The sequence below is a fragment of the Sminthopsis crassicaudata genome, chromosome 1, assembly GCF_048593235.1.
Source record: "Sminthopsis crassicaudata isolate SCR6 chromosome 1, ASM4859323v1, whole genome shotgun sequence".
Classification (NCBI taxonomy): domain Eukaryota; kingdom Metazoa; phylum Chordata; class Mammalia; order Dasyuromorphia; family Dasyuridae; genus Sminthopsis; species Sminthopsis crassicaudata.
This window is the reverse complement of record NC_133617.1, coordinates 207,927,426-207,943,928: the sequence shown is the minus strand read 5'-3', so window position 1 is coordinate 207,943,928 and position 16,503 is coordinate 207,927,426. Positions and strand designations below refer to the sequence as shown.

Below are 16,503 nucleotides of genomic sequence, written 5' to 3'. Positions count from 1 at the left end.
AGCACTGCTGGGTCAAAGGGAATGCACAGTTTGATAACTTTTTGGGCATAGTTCCAAATTGCTCTCCAGAATGGCTGGAGTCTTTCACAACTCCACCAGCAATGCATTAGTGTCCCAGTTTTCCCACATCCCCTCCAACATTCATCATTATTTGTTCCTGTCATCTTAGCCAATCTGACAGGTGTGTAGTGGTATCTCAGAGTTGTCTTAATTTGCATTTCTCTAATCAGTAGTGATTTGGAACACTCTTTCATGTGAGTGGAAATAGTTTCAATTTCTTCATCTGAGAATTGTCTGTTCATATCCTTTGACCATTTATCAATTGGAGAATGGTTCGGTTTCTTATAAATTAGGGTCAGTTCTCTATATCTTTTGGAAATGAGACCTTTGTCAGAACCTTTGCTTTTAAAAATATTTTCCCAATTTGTTACTTCCCTTCTAATCTTGTTTGCATTAGTATTATTTGTACAGAAACTTTTTAGTTTGATGTAATTGAAATCTTCTATTTTGTGATCAATAATGATCTCTAGTTCTCCTCTGGTCATAAATTCCTTCCTCCTCCACAGGTCTGAGAGGTAGACTATCCTCTGTTCCTCTAATCTATTTATTATCTCCCTCTTTATGCCTAAATCATGGACCCATTTTGATCTTATCTTGGTATATGGTGTTAAGTGTGGATCTATATCTAATTTCTGCCATACTAATTTCCAGTTTTCCCAACAGTTTTTTCCAAATAATGAATTTTTATCCCTAATGTTGGTATCTTTGGGTTTGTCAAAGATTAGATTGCTATAGATGTACCCTTTTTTGTCCTTTGTATCTAATCTGTTCCACTGATCTACCGGTCTATTTCTTAGCCAATACCAAATGGTTTTGGTGACTGATGCTATAAAATAAAGCTTTAGATCAGGTACACTTATACCACCTTCCTCTGAGTTTTTTTTCATTAGATCCCTTGCAATTCTTGACCTTTTATTCTTCCATATGAATTTTGTTGTTATTTTTTCTAGGTCATTGAAATAGTTTCTTGAGAGTCTGATTGGTATAGCACTAAATAAATAGATTAGTTTGGGGAGTATTGTCATCTTTATTATATTTGCTCGGCCTATCCAAGAGCACTGAATATCTTTCCAATTATTTAAATCTGACTTTATTTTTGTGGCAAGTGTTTTGTAATGTTTCTCATATAATTCCTGACTTTTCTTTGGTAGATGGATTCCCAAATACTTTATACTCTCAACATTTGTTTGGAATGGAATTTCTCTTTGTATCTCTTGCTGTTGCATTTTGTTAGTGATATATAAAAATGCTGAGGATTTATGTGGATTTATTTTGTATCCTGCCACTTTGCTGAAATTTTGAATTATTTCTAGTAGCTTTTTAGCAGAGTCTTTGGGGTTCTCTAAGTATACCATCATGTCATCTGCAAAAAGTGATAGTTTGATTTCCTCATTTCCTACTCTAATTCCTTGAATCTCTTTCTCGGCTCTTATTGCCGAGGCTAGCGTTTCTAGTACTATATTGAATAGTAATGGTGATAGTGGGCAACCTTGTTTCACTCCTGATCTTACTGGGAAAGGTTGTAGTTTATTTCTATTGCATATTATGCTTACTGACGGTCTTAAATATATGCTCCTGATTATTCTAAGGAATAGTCCATTTATTCCTATACTCTCAAGAGTTTTTAGTAGGAATGGATGTTGGATTTTGTCAAATGCTTTTTCTGCATCTATTGAGATGATCATATGGTTCTTATTAATTTGATTATTAATATGGTCAATTATATTAATAGTTTTCCTAATATTAAACCAGCCCTGCATTCCTGGAATAAATCCTACTTGCATAGTGTATTATCCTGGAGATGATTTTCTGAAGTCTTTTTGCTAATATCTTATTTAAAATTTTAGCATCAATATTCATTAAGGAAATTGGTCTATAATTTTCTTTCTCAGTTTTCGATCTACTTGGTTTAGGTATCAGTACCATGTCTGTGTCATAAAAGGAGTTTGGTAGGACTCCTTCATCCCCTATTTTTTCAAATAATTTATATAACATTGGGGCTAATTGTTCTTTAAATGTTTGGTAGAATTCACATGTGAATCCATCTGGTCCTGGGGATTTTTTCCTGGGGAGTTGATTAATAGCTTGTTCTATTTCTTTTTCTGAAATGGGACTATTTAAGCAATTTATTTCCTCCTCTGTTAATCTTGGGAGCCTATATTTTTGGACGAAGTCATCCATTTCACTTAAGTTATCAAATTTATTGGCATAAAGTTGGGCAAAGTAACTCCTTATTATTTCTCTAATTTCCTCTTCATTGGTGGAAAGATCCCCCTTTTCATTTGTAAGACTAACAATTTGATTTTCCTCTTTCTTTTTTCTGATCAGATTTACCAAAGGTTTATCTATTTTATTGGCTTTTTCATAAAACCAACTCTTGGTTTTATTTATTAATTCAATAGTTTTTTTACTTTCAACATTATTGATTTCTCCTTTTAATTTTTGTATTTCAAGTTTAATTTTTGGTTGAGGGGTTTTAATTTGGTCTTTTTCTAGCCTTTTAAGTTGCAAGCCCAATTCGTTAATCTTCTCTTTCTCTATTTTCTTCAAATAAGCCTCTAAAGATATAAAATTTCCCCTTATTACTGCTTTAGCTGCATCCCACAGATTTTGGTATGATGTCTCATCATTTTCATTATCTTGGGTGAAATTATTAATTGTTTCTATAATTTGCTCTTTCACCCAGTCATTCTTTAAGATGAGATTATTCAGTTTCCAATTACTTTTTGGTCTATTTATCCCTAACTTGTTACTGAATGTAGCTTTTATTGCATTGTGGTCTGAGAAGAAGGCATTTATTATTTCTGCCTTCCTACATTTAATTTTGAGATCTTTATGTCCTAATATATGGTCTATTTTTGTATAGGATCCATGAACTGCTGAGAAGAAAGTATATTCCTTTCTATTGCCATTCAGTTTTCTCCAAAGGTCTATCATACCTAGTTTTTCTAATGGTCTATTTACTTTTTTAATTTCTTTCTTGTTTTTTTTGTGGTTTGATTTGTCTAAATCTGACAGTGCAAGGTTGAGATCTCCCACTATTATAGTTTTACTGTCTATTTCTTCTTGCAACTCTCTTAACTTTTCCTTTAGAAAGTTAGATGCTATACCACTTGGTGCATATATGTTTAGTATTGATATGGCTTTATTATTTATGCTACCTTTCAGCAGTATATAGTTTCCTTCCTTATCTCTTTTAATTAGATCAACTTCTGCTTTTGCTTGATCTGAGATAAGGATAGCTACCCCTGCTTTTTTGGCTTTACCTGAAGCATAATAGATTCTCCTCCAACCTTTTACCTTTATTTTGTATGTATCTCCCTGCTTTAAGTGTGTTTCCTGCAGACAACATATTGTAGGGTTCTGATTTTTGATCCAATCTGCTATCCATCTCCCTTTGATGGGATCGTTCATCCCATTCACATTTACAGTTAAAATTACTAATTCTGTATTTCCTGCCATCATATTATCCCCAGATTATGCTTTTTCCCTTGATCCCCCTGATCGCCCTCCCCGATATTTAATTTACAGACCCCCCTTGTGACGCACAACCCTCCCTTTTTTTTAGTATCCCTCCCCCTTCCCTCCAAGTCCCTTCACTTATTCTCCTTTTCCTTTTCCCTTTTTCTCTCCCCCCTTTTAATGAGGTGAGAGAAAATTCTCTGAAAAACAAATATGTTAATTATTTACTCTTTGAGCCTCTCCTGATGAGAGTAAGATTCACACAATGATTCTCCCCCTTACTAATTTCCCTCAGATATGGTGTATTTTCTATGCCTCTTCCTGGGGTGTAGTTTCCCTCTTTTTATCATTCCTTCCCCTTTTTCTGAAACAACCTCCTTCCCTTTACTACACCCCCTTTTTTTCTTTTATATCAGTAAAATCAAATTATCCTTGAGTACTTTTTATATACCCACAACAGAGTTACAGTTCTCAAGGGTTCTGTGTACCTTTTTCTGTTTCTCTTCAGTCTTGTGGATGTAGATCAAATTTTTTGTTTAAGTCTGGTTTTTTTCTTAGAAACATATAGAATTCCTCTATTTCATTGAATGACCATCTTCTTCCATGGAAAAAGATGCTAAACTTAGCTGGGTAGTTCATTCTTGGTTGCAGTCCTTGATCTTTTGACTTACGGAATATCAGGTTCCAGGCCCTTCTGTCTTTTAATGTGGAGGCAGCCAGATCTTGAGTGACCCTTATTGTGGCACCTTGGTATTTAAATTGTTTTTTTCTAGCTGCTTGCAGGATTTTCTCCTTTGTGTGGTAATTCTGCAGCTTAGTCACTATATTCTGTGGTGTTCTTTTTTTAGCGTCTATTTCAGAAGGAGTTCGGTCAATTCTTTCCACATCTACTTTCCCTTCTGTTTCTATTATCTCTGGACAGTTCTCTTTGATAATTTCCTGTAAAATAGAATCTAGGCTCTTTTTTTGGTCATAGTTTTCTGATAGTCCAATGATCCGCAGATTATCTCTCCTAGACCTATTTTCCAGGTCTATAGATTTTCCCAGTAAGTATTTGACGTTGTTCTCCAGCTTCTCATTTTTTTTTTTTTGTTTTGTTTTGTTTGACTGATTCTTGGGTTCTCTGTGAATCATTCATTTGTATTTGTTCCATCCTGACTTTTAAGGAGTTATTTTCTTCTTTCACAGTTTTTAGTTCTTTTTGTAAATGCCCAATTTCGTTTTTAAATGAATTATTTTGCTCTATTGAATTTTTTCCATTTCCCTAATTTTTTTTTGAGAATTATTTTCTTTTTCCCATTCAGAAATTCTATTTTCTTGAGACTTTTTTATCTTTTCCAATTCAGAAATCCTACTTTCCTGTGATTTTTTAATCTTTTCTAATTCACAAATTTTGTTTCCCTGCATCTCCTGTGAATTCTTTATTTTTTCCAACTCCAATTTCAGGACGTTGTTATTCTCTATCATAGCTTCCCTCTCCTTTCCCCATTTTTCTTCAAACTCTCTTAACTTTTTAATAGTCTCTTCTAGGAGAGAGTTATGTGATGGGGGGGAAGGAATTGTTCCCCTTTAGGTTGTTATCTGCTGAATCTTTGCTGTTAACTTCCTCGGGGTTGGATACCCGCTCTTTCTCTGTGTAGAAGGAATCTATAGTTTTTCTGGCTTTTTTGTTCATATTTAAAAAATCTTTTGGGGTCTGTCCCTGGGGTAGGAAATTATTTATTTACTTCTTTACCAGCTTCCTCCCAGACTGGATGGATGCAGTGGCTCTTGGGCCTGAGCTAAGATAGAGCTCTGGGAGAGAGTTCCCCACCCACTCCCTGGAAGTGCCTCAGAGGTGACTAGCACTGATGTGCCTTGAGGGCGTTGTGTTCTAGCGGCTTCCCTGAGGTTTGAGATTGAACTGTAAAGAAGGCACAAAGCCCAGCCTATGCTTCCCCGTGGGGTGTGGATGTCTGCAGCAGGTGACGTGAAAAGCCCCTGCACTCAAACTGGAAGTGTCTGCCAGAAACTGTGGCCCCTAGTTCAAAGGTTCCGCTTTTCTGGGACTTCTGGAGCTGAGTTCCACACCCTTCAGCTGAGCTAGGCAGTGTGTGTTGCCTTGGCCCGTATCTGCCCTTGTCAATCTCTTAACTACTCTTAAGTGGGAGCTGAGGCCACACCCCCTGTTGCCGAGATCTGCTGAGTCACCCCCAGGATCCGGGGAAAATCTAATCTATCTGAATTTTTAAAGTGTTTAGATTTCCATTCTGAACTGCTATATTATAAGCAGAGAAGAGCTAACAGCCTGTGCCAGATTCCTTTATCTCAGTGGCTTCTCTGATCCTAGAGCCCTTCCCAGAGCAATCGGCGCAGTATGCTAGCACCCAGCCATCTGTGCTGGCCTCTCTTCTTCCTCCCCTGGGAACTGACCTTTTCTGTTGAAATTCCAGATTCTCTTCAGCTGGTAAGTCGTGCTTCCAAGTCCTTGTGGTATCTATCAGTTCAGTGCTATTTCTGAGGCTGATTTATCTAATTGGTTGTGAGGGAGTAAGGACGTTCACAGAGTCGTGTGTTTCTTCTCCGCCATCTTGGCTCCGCCCCACAATCCTGATTTTAAGAGAGGTTTTGTTTTGTTTTGCTTTTCCCCTTATTCTTCCATCTCCTTTGCCAAGTTCACATAGACACTATGTACTCTAAACTGGAGAAAAAGGTATGGTGAACCATGTCCAACCTTCTCAAATATTGATTCTTCATCAGCTCTCACTCAGCTTTTTCTTTTTCTTCCTTTTCCGAATTTTCACTTTTCTTTCTCTCTCTTACATTTCATTTTCTAACACTTGATCCCTTCTCTTATAAATTACAAGGAAATTGAGGTCATAGGTGCTCCAGCTCATTCCAGAATATAATTTTAATAGGAGATACCTTTGAAAATATTGACAGAGAACTTACATAGTAGTAGATAAGACTATTTAGATTAAAACAATATAATATTTCATATGAAAGGGTATTATAGTTAATAGAGAACATTCTTGTGAGTCTGGAAGAACTAGGTACAACACTCTCAATGAAATACACTAGATGTATGACTGCACAAGATATTTACATTCCCTGAGAATTTAAACTGCAGAAGAGTTGCTTATCTGCATTAAAAGAGGAGTTCTGTTACCAAAATAACCTGCACCAAACATTTCAGAGGTCTATATACAGAAAAATACAAAAATATGAAAACAATAAAAAAGTGTTTCTTTGTCTATGTAAAATTTTGTCTATAAAAATGGCAAGAAATCTAATTTACACTGAGAATGAAGAATGAAAGATTCGAAAGATTCATCTGTACAGAAGCCTCACACCTTTATATCATTTATATTCTCAAGAAAGAAAGCAGAATGCTCTAGATTTTACAAGCAACAATAAAATCACAAATTTGAGACTAGTTATGTTTCAATTAAAAGGGATTGACCCATAACTAATGTGGGGATTAGTCCAGGTAACCAACATTTTTACAACAGTTTTTGTTCTGAGAATTGGATAAAAAATATACCTTTCTTTTTATTTCTAAATGTTCATTTTGTAGTTATCAGACAGATAAATTAAGAATGTATTTGCTTGTTTTTTTTTTGGCAGGGAGAATACTAGCAACTTATTGAATATTGAAGTTCTTCATTACTATTATATCATGCCTCTGCATTAGGTTTCTGATTTATTCCTAAAACATTTTATATATCTCCTTTCAGTATTTCTTGTTTGTAGTATGGATCAATGACAAAATATTTCTACTTTTCACCCTTAATTAATAATTCCCCAAATATAATTCAACATCTATTTTCCACCTCTGATTTCTATTTTTTTCTATTTTAACATATATTTATATATTCAACCTACAAACCTGATCCATCTCCAATCTTATGTTTAATCTCTTGAATAAATTATATCCATATTGAGAGATCTGTACATGGTGTATTTCATAAATACTGATGAATTCTGATGAAAGTTTGTGTATTACTAATTGTCAGTGATGCTTTGGCTCCTCTTGCATTTTGCCTAAAATCTGAACATTAGTGTGGATAATTAAATTGATACTAATAAACTGTCTCTTCTATATACACAGAAGGAAGTATACCTCTTTTTTAAGAAAAAAGCTTTAGTCAGACCATTTTAAATTAAAAACTTTTGTTCAGATAGCTTAAACAACAAATCACAGATACAATCCATAATTTCATTTTAAAAAATGATAATAATGAGAAAACATTTCAAAGCATATGCAATGTAGCCAAAGCAGTTCTTAGGAGAAATTTTATATCTCTAAACAGATACATGAATAAAATAGAGAAAGAAGAGACAAATGAATTAAGCATGGGACTAAAAAAACCTACAAAAAGTAAAAAATAAATAAAGAAATAAATAAATATCAAATTGGAGATTCTGAAATTCAAAGGAGAAATTGATAAAACAGAAATTAAGAAAACTATTGAACTAATAAATAATACTATGAGTTGGTTTTATTAAAAAAAATGTAGTTTTAGATCTGTTACAGTTAGGCCCCCTTCATTAGCTTCTTTTTTCATTAATTCTCTTGAAATTCTTGTCCTTTTGTTTTCCAGATGAATTTTGTGTTTTTTTTTCCTCTAGGGCAGTAAAATAGTTTCTTGGGAGTTTGATTGGTATAGCACCAAATAAATAGATTAGGTTAGATATTGTTGTCATCTTCATTATATTCACTCATTCCATCCAAGAGCACTTGATCTTTTTCTAATTGTTTAGATCTGACTTTTTGCCTGGAAAGTATTTTGTAGTTTTGCTCATATAGTACCTGACTTTCCCTTGGTGGATAGATTCCCAAATATTTTATACTATCAATTGTTGTTTTAAATGGAATTTATCTTTCAAGCTCTTGCTGTTGGGTTTTATTAGTAATTTAACAAATGCTGATGATTTATTTTGTATTCTGCAACTTTGCTTAAGTTGTGGATTATATCTAATAGTTGTTTTTATTTGATTCTCTTGGGTTCTCTAACTATCTCCAAAGAGTGATAATTAGGCTTCTTCATTATCTATTCTATTTTTTAAATCTCCTTTTCTTTGCTTATTGTTAAAGCTAGAATTTCTAATACAATATTGAATAGTAATGGTGATGGTGGACAACCTTCTTTCATGCCTAATATTGGGAATGTTAATCCCCATTACATATGATGCTTGTTGATGGTTTTAAATAGATGCTATCATTTTAAGGAAAAGTTCACTTATCCCTATACTTTCTAATGCTTTTAATAGGAATGGATTTTTCTACAGCCTTTTACCTTTACTCTGTATGTGTGAATCTTCTTTAAATGTGTTTCTAGTAAACAGCCTATTGTAGGGTTCTGGCTTTTAATCTAGTCTGCTATCTGCTTATGCTTTATGGGAACATTTACCCCATTCACATTTACAGTTAAAACTACTAATTCTGTATTTATTGCCATCTTATTTACCCCAAATTATACTTTTCTCTTTCCTTTTCCCCTTTCTCTCTTCCCCAATATTTTAATTTATGAGTACCCACTTACCTCAAGCAGGGAACTCTCCTTTTAGAGCCCCTGCCCCCATTTCTTATATCTTTCCCCTAATATCTGTTTTTCCCCTTTCCCTTCTATTAGCTTTACCCTTCCCTTTTTCCCCTTTCCCCCTCATTTTCCTTTAAGTGAGAATTGTTTTTTTTTTTTCTGAGAAGCCAAATACATCTAATATTCTCTCTTTAAGCCAATTCTAATGAGACTAAGATTTCATACAAGATTCGTCCTGTTTCCGTTTTTTTTTCCCCCTCAATTATAATAAGTTTTCTTTGCCTTCTCATGAGATAAAATTTCCTCATTTAACATCCACTTACCCCCTTTTCTGGTATAATCCCCTGTCTACATATAATTTATTTTCATATTATAATAGTAAAATCAAATTATACATGCACTTTTTATGTATGCCCATAACAGAGATACAGTTATCAAGATCTTTTCTTATTACCTTTTATGCTTCTTTTTAGTTCTATATTTGGAAGTCAAATTTCTTGTTCGGTTCTGTTTTTTTCATCAGAAACAAATGGGATTCACCTGTTTCACTGAATGTCTATCTTCTTCCCTGAAAGAAAATCCTTAGTTTAGTGGGATAGTTTATTATTGGTTGCATTACAATTGCCTTTGCCTTTTGGAATATCATATTCCAGGACTTTCAATCTTTTAATATGGAAACAGCTAGATCCTGAATTATCCTTATTGTGGCTTCTTGGTATTTAAATTTTTTTTTTCTGGCTGCTTACAATATTTTTTCCTTGTTCCGATACTTCTGAAAATTTTTTCACAATATTTCTTGGATTTTTTAGTTTTTGGAGTCTTTTTTCAGGAAGTATTTAGTGAATTTTTTTCAATAGCTATTTTTGCGTTCTGATTCTATGGACATCAGGGCAGATCTCTTTGATAATTTTCATGAAAAAATAATGTCTAGGCTCTGTTTTTCATCATGGTTTTCAGGAAATCCAATAATCCTTAGATTGTCTCTCCTAAATCTTTCTTACAGGTCAGTTGTTTTTCTCAAAAAAAGTATTTCACATTTTCTTCTATTTTTTCATTTTTTTTGTTTTTGCTTGACTGATTATTCATAACCTCATTGGACGAATTCATTTCCATTTGTTCAGTGCTGATTTTTTAGTGAATTATTTTTCTTCACTTTTTTAAAATTTTTTGTTTTTGTTTTTTGTATCTGCCCAATTAAACTTTTTAAAATGAGTTGTTTTGTTCTATGGATTTTTTTCCATTTCACAAATTCTGTTTTTTTTTTTTTTTTTTTTTTTTTTTTTTTTTTAAGGAGTTATTTTATTTTTTAGGGGGTTGTTTTCTTTTCCCATTTCACAAATTCTGTTTTTCAGGATTTTTTTTTTCTTTTTTTATTTTGTCAAATATATTTTTAAGGAATTATATCCTTTTACCATTTTACTAATTTGTAATGAATTTTCTTCCAATAATTTCTGTGTTTTCTTTTCAAAATCCTCTTCTAAAGTTCTCATTTCCTTTCCCCATTTTTCCCAGCTTTCTTTTAAGATCTTTTATAATTCCTTCTAGGAGAACCTTGTGTGATGAGGACTGATTTATATCATCCTTTGGAGCTTGAGCTGGAGACAATCTGTTTTTAGTCTCTTCAGGGTTTGAAATCTGTTCTTCTATTTCACCATAAAAAGTATCTATGGTCAGAATTTTTTGCTTTTTTTTTTACTAAAAGTTTTTTAAAAATTCAGATCTGTTTTTATGGCAAGAGAGATTGTGCAAGCTTCCTCCACAAGTAACAGCAGCTTCACTCACTGACTTCATGTGCTGAGTGAGTGTGGCCAGATCCCATGACATTTTGGCATTTTTGGGTTCACTATTTAGCTTTTGTATTTCCACTAGATGTTTTCTAACTTCTCTGCTCATCTACTGGCTTGCAACCAAGGCAGAGTAGCCAGTACTGCTGTAGATTTCTCCCGTAGATTTTTCTGCTCCAGGAACCCACACCTCTTCAATACTGTGTGCTCTTTGCAGTGGCATCTGTGCTTGACCTGCTTGTTTTTACCTGCCTCCCTCTGAGCCTGATTGAAATAGACCTTTTCTGGAGATCTTTGAAGTTGTCTTCTGTTGGCAATTTGTTGCATCCCCAACATTGGTGGATTCTTTCAGTCCAGAATTAATTCAGAGGCTTGATTTGGTAATAAGTCTTAGGGTCATGGGAGAAGGCAAGAAAGAAAAGTGTGTCCTCTCAGCCATCTTGGCTCTGCCTCGCCACTACAAATATAATTTTCAAAAAATATTTTCTTCTTTAAGGCTCTGTATCTCCTTTTCTAGTTGCTCACTTCTCCCTCACCTCTGCCCTAATATCCTTAGTTTTATTGGGTGATTCTTCTTATTAATATTTTTGTTTTTTTAAAATTTTTCCTCAGTCTTTCTTATTTGATTTTTGAAAGTTTTTTAAGCTCTCCTATAAGTCCTTTCTGAGAAGATAGCCATTTAATGTTACTTTTTGTCCTCCTCTGTAGATGAACACCTGTATTCTCTATTTCCATATTACATTTCTATATTTGGATTCTTTCTTCTTTGCTTGTTATTACTATTAACATAATAGTATAGCATTATTAGCTAAATCATCTCTAATCCTTAGATGTATGTAATAGTGCCATATCAAACTTTTCTAGTATTCTATTTACCTCTTTGACTTCTTTCTTACTTATTTTGTGGTTTGATTTTTCTAATTCTGAGAGTGCAAGTTTGAGATCTACCATTATTATTATAGTTTTGCTGTCTGTTTCTTCTTGCAGCTCTCTTAATTTCTTTTTTAAGAATTTAGATACTACAACACTTGGTGTTTAATTATTAATATTAATATAAATAATATAAATTAATATATATAAATAATAATAAAATATTACTATATTGATATATGTTTAATATTGATACTGCTTCATTAGCTATGCTACCCTTTAGCAAGATATAATTCCCTTCCTTATCTCTTTTAATTAGATCAATTTTTGCTTTTGCTTGATCTGAAATGAGGATGGTTACCCCTGTTTTTTTGGCTTCACCTGAAGCATAGTAGATTCTGCTCCAATCTTTTACCTTTATTCTGTATGTATCACCCTGTTTCAGATGTGTTTCGTGTAAACAACATATTGTAGAATTCTGGCTTTTAATCCAGTCTGCTAACTGCTTCCTCTTTATGGGGGAGTTTACTCCATTCACATTTATGGTTAGAATGACTAATTCTATATTGCTTGCCATCCTGTTAACTCCTGCTTATGCTTTTCTCATTTTCTTTCCCCTTACCCCCTTCCCCAGTATTAAACTTGTGAGTACTACTTGCTTTTCACAGCCCTCCTTTTTTAGTATCCCTCCCCCACCTTAAAGTTTCTCCACCTATTTTACCTCTTTTCTTTACAATTTCTGTATTTCCTTCCCCTTAGCTTACTCCTTCCCTTTTTACTTTTTCCTTCCCAGTTTTCAATGAAGTGGAAGGAGTTTCACCATAAATCAAATATGTCTATTGCTACACACCATGTTCATTCCCCCTCCTCTCTTTCTCTCAGATATAATAGGTTACCTTTGCCTCTTCATGAGATGTAGTACCACCACTTTACCCTTTTTTATGATATACTTTCCTTTCTACCTCTAGTTTCTAGAACAAATTGCACATGTGTTCTTTATCTATCTTTATGACAGAAATATAGTTCTCAAGATTTCTTTTTACCTTTTTAGAAATCTCTTGAGTTCTGTATTTGGAGATCAAGCTTTTTGTATAGATCCTTTTTTTTTCATCAAGAATAGATGGAATTCATTTATTTCATTAAATGTCCATCTTCTTCCCTGGAAAAGGGTCATTTTTGCTGGGTAAATTATTCTTGGCTGAACACCAAGTTCCTAGCCTTTCAGAATATTGTATTCCAGGCCCTTCATTCTTTTAATGTGGACACTGCTAGATCCTGGGTTATCCTTATAGTGGCTCCTCTATATCTGAATTGATTTTTTCTAGCAGCTTGCAATATTTTTTCCTTCATCCGATGGTTCTTGAATTTGGCCACTATATTTCTGGGCGTTTTGATTTTTAGGGTCCCTTTCAGTAGGTGAGTGATGAATTTTTTCAATGTCTATTTTACCTTCTGTTTCTGGGGGTGGTTGGGTCCCAAAAGACACTAGCTTTTTGGGGTTTTATTCTTTAACTCCCATGTTTACAGCTTCTCTGCTGATCCTGGATTGCTGCCAATAAGGAATACCCACACTGTGGTAAAGTTCATTCCCCAGAATTGGCAGTGGTCACACCTCTCCCCACTCAGGTCTGAGCAGTGTGAACTGCCTTGCTCTCACTACTTGCCCTCAGCCTGCACCCAGTCTGTTCTTCCATCCCCTGAGCAAAAACAGACCTTTTCTGGCAAATTTCAAGGATGTCTTCTGTTGGTAATTATTTGTGGGGTTTTTTTCCAGTCAGGTATTTATTCTGAGGCTTGTCATGAAATAAATTCTTAGAGAAAACATGGAGCTGAAGCAGCTATGTGCCTCCTCTCCACCATCTTAGCCGGAAGTCCTTTTTTGAGCTACTCTTAATGCCCGTCCATTGACAGCACAGCTAGGCCACACTTATCTGTCTTTGTGCACAACCCGGATCCCACAGAGACAGACCACCAGGAGGTAGGGGTGAAGAGAAAGAACAACAAAAGAAAATTAATAAAAAAAAGTAAAACTGGGTCACAGAATGAATAGAGTAGTAGAACTTATTATTAGTAAGACTTCAATTGAAATTTTACTTCAGACACAAGATGTGTGACTCTGAGTAAGCAAGTTTCAATATTCCTATCTGTAAAATGAGAATAAGAATATCACTTATTTTGCAGGGTTATTAAGAAGTTTAAGAAGACTTGAAATAAAATTTGTAAATAAATTTCCAATCTTCTAAGAATGATATGAATATTAGGTAACATTAATTTTAATTTTCATAGTGTTATAAATTTAAAACTCCAATGGATCAAAAACTCATTTCATCTATATCTCTCAATTTACATTAGAAGAGCTTCACATAGATACTATAAATTCTAGGGGCAAGATTAGAACCTAGGGCTTCTGAATTAAAATTCAAGTTCTCTCACTCTATCATATTGGCTAATAATGCCTTTCTTTCTAATATTCAAAGTTATTTTAGTTGGTGTGTTAGATTTTATCCCTAGCTTGATCACCAAAAAGTTATATGAACTAAGATTTTCACACTTCTAATTCACCAATTCATTCTCCTTTCTCAGTCTGTTTTATTTGATAAACAAAGATTAAATAAGGTGACCTCACATTTAAAAGCCCTATAATATTATTACTTATTTTATCCTATGAATTATTCTATAATATAAGCAGTCTCATAATTAACTTAAATAAAAGAAACTTAAAAGAAATTAAGAAAGTGTTCATCATTGTATTAATTTTAAAATCAGAGGAAAAAATAACTTTTTTTCATTCTTCCAGATACTGACCATAATTCTTTACTTTGCAAAGTTTGCATAAGCAAAATCAAGGTGTTTAAAAGATCATAGGATTTTTTTTAATTTCAAAATTAATTTTTTTAATTGCTTTTGACATACATGTGCAAAAATGTCTTTGAAAAAATGGAATTTGAAGTGATGTACATCAGTTGGGAAATGGCTGAATAAGTTATGGTGTGTAAAAGTAACAGAATATTATTGTTCTTTAAAAAATGATGAGCAAGTTGATTTTAGAAAGGCCTGAAAAGATTTAAAGGAGCTGATGCTGAGTGAAACAAGTAGATCCAGGAATATAGTGTACACAATAGCAGCAAGATTGTATGATGATCAAATATGAAACACTGGTCCTTCTCAGTGATCCAATGACCCAAAGCAATCCCAATAAACTTTGGAGAGAAAACATCATCTGTATCCAGAAAGAGAACTTTGGAGAATTAATGTAAATTGATGCAAAATATGGTCCCTTTTTTTTTCTTTTTCTTATGTTTTCTTTTCTCTCATGGATTTTCCTTTTTGTTCTGATTTTTCTCTCCTAACACTTTTCACAAAGAAATATGTATTTAAAAATTAATGAACATGAATAACCAGAAAAATTAAAGAAAACAGCAAGTCTAAAAATATTCAGTTTTTGGGTTCACTTTAAATCAGACATCTTTTTTCTTTTCTTTTAGCTTGATGACTCGCTAAATCAAATTCATAAACTCCAGCGATCTTTGGATGAGCAGATAAAAATGAATGATAATCTACAAATTCAGCTCAATCATCTACAAAGCAGGTAATGAATATATCATGATATTTTGTTCCTGTGATCAAATTTGTGAAGTTCCAAAAATCAGCTTGTTTATTTCTGGATGTAATTCTAATTCCATCTACTTATATGTGTTTTTTTCTTATTTACTTGCATAAATATTATTTCATAAGCATTACACTTCATAAACTTGGATACATTAAAGAAATATATTTATAGACAATCTTAATATATGTTTATTTAATCAAAATATTATGGTGTCAGGATGTGATAGTGAATAATTATGATACATAGATAAAATGTCTTTGAAAGCAGAGGACTATATTGTGATATAGGGACCACCTGCCAGTGGCTTCTGGAGGTCTAACTCAGACCTGTAGAATAGATCTCTTCATGTGAAAGGATGATGATGATACAAGGAGACTGAGAGGCAGTTGCTGTTCTCTGATTTCTCCAATGAGAGGTAGTTGTTTTGTCTGACATCTTTCCTCTTCCCTCTGTCTCCAATTTATTTCATTCCCAGTCCACAAGCAACATCTCGCGCTGCTTTGCAACACCTTCATATGTTATGATCCACAGTTGTGGAGCCTCTCAGAGAATTGACTTGCCCCTATACTTAGGCATGGTCCTTAACAGGACTAGTATGGAATTCTTGACTTTGTCATTTATGATGTATATGACTTCTACATTTAGAAATCTCAGTTTCCTTATCTATAAGGTGAGAAAATTGGGCTCATTGACTTCTAAAATCTCTGCTATCTCTATGTTCATGATCACATTTTTATCCAAGAAACATATTTGGCTTTCATAGAACATTTGGAAAACTTTAAGTTTCTATTTCTCTTGTAGTTAACTTTTTGTGTCAGTGGGAATGCAAAGTCTTCCATTAAATTTGTTAGAAAATGAGCTTTCTGTGATTCCAAGTTCTCAAAAAGTTTGGTAGCTCAGTGTAAAAACTGTGATCTAAGAGAAATCACACAAGCTATGTTTTTTTTTTTGTTTGTTTGTTTTGTTTTTTGTTTTTTGTGAGACAAGAGAACTCACTCTCATATTATAATGACTTGCATTTATCATCTGGAAAGTATAGGTAATTTTACCACTACCAAATCTTGATACAGGTTTTCATCACTCATATTTTAGCAAAGACTGATTTTTCTTTTTTGCATAAACATGTATTAAAATGAAACTATGTGTTTTTTAAAAAGTGGAACAATTTCAAAAGATCCAGGAAAATCATAATTGA

At 33.5% G+C, this 16,503-nt stretch overlaps 1 protein-coding gene across 1 annotated transcript in view; it reads left to right on the top strand.

The window, feature by feature from the left end:
* Positions 1-16,503, top strand: part of CCDC102B (coiled-coil domain containing 102B) — a 620,750-nt gene that overhangs the window by 373,039 nt on the left and 231,208 nt on the right. The window contains 1 exon segment of the mRNA XM_074279195.1: positions 15,184-15,287. Within this exon segment, the coding sequence (XP_074135296.1) occupies positions 15,184-15,287 (104 nt within the window).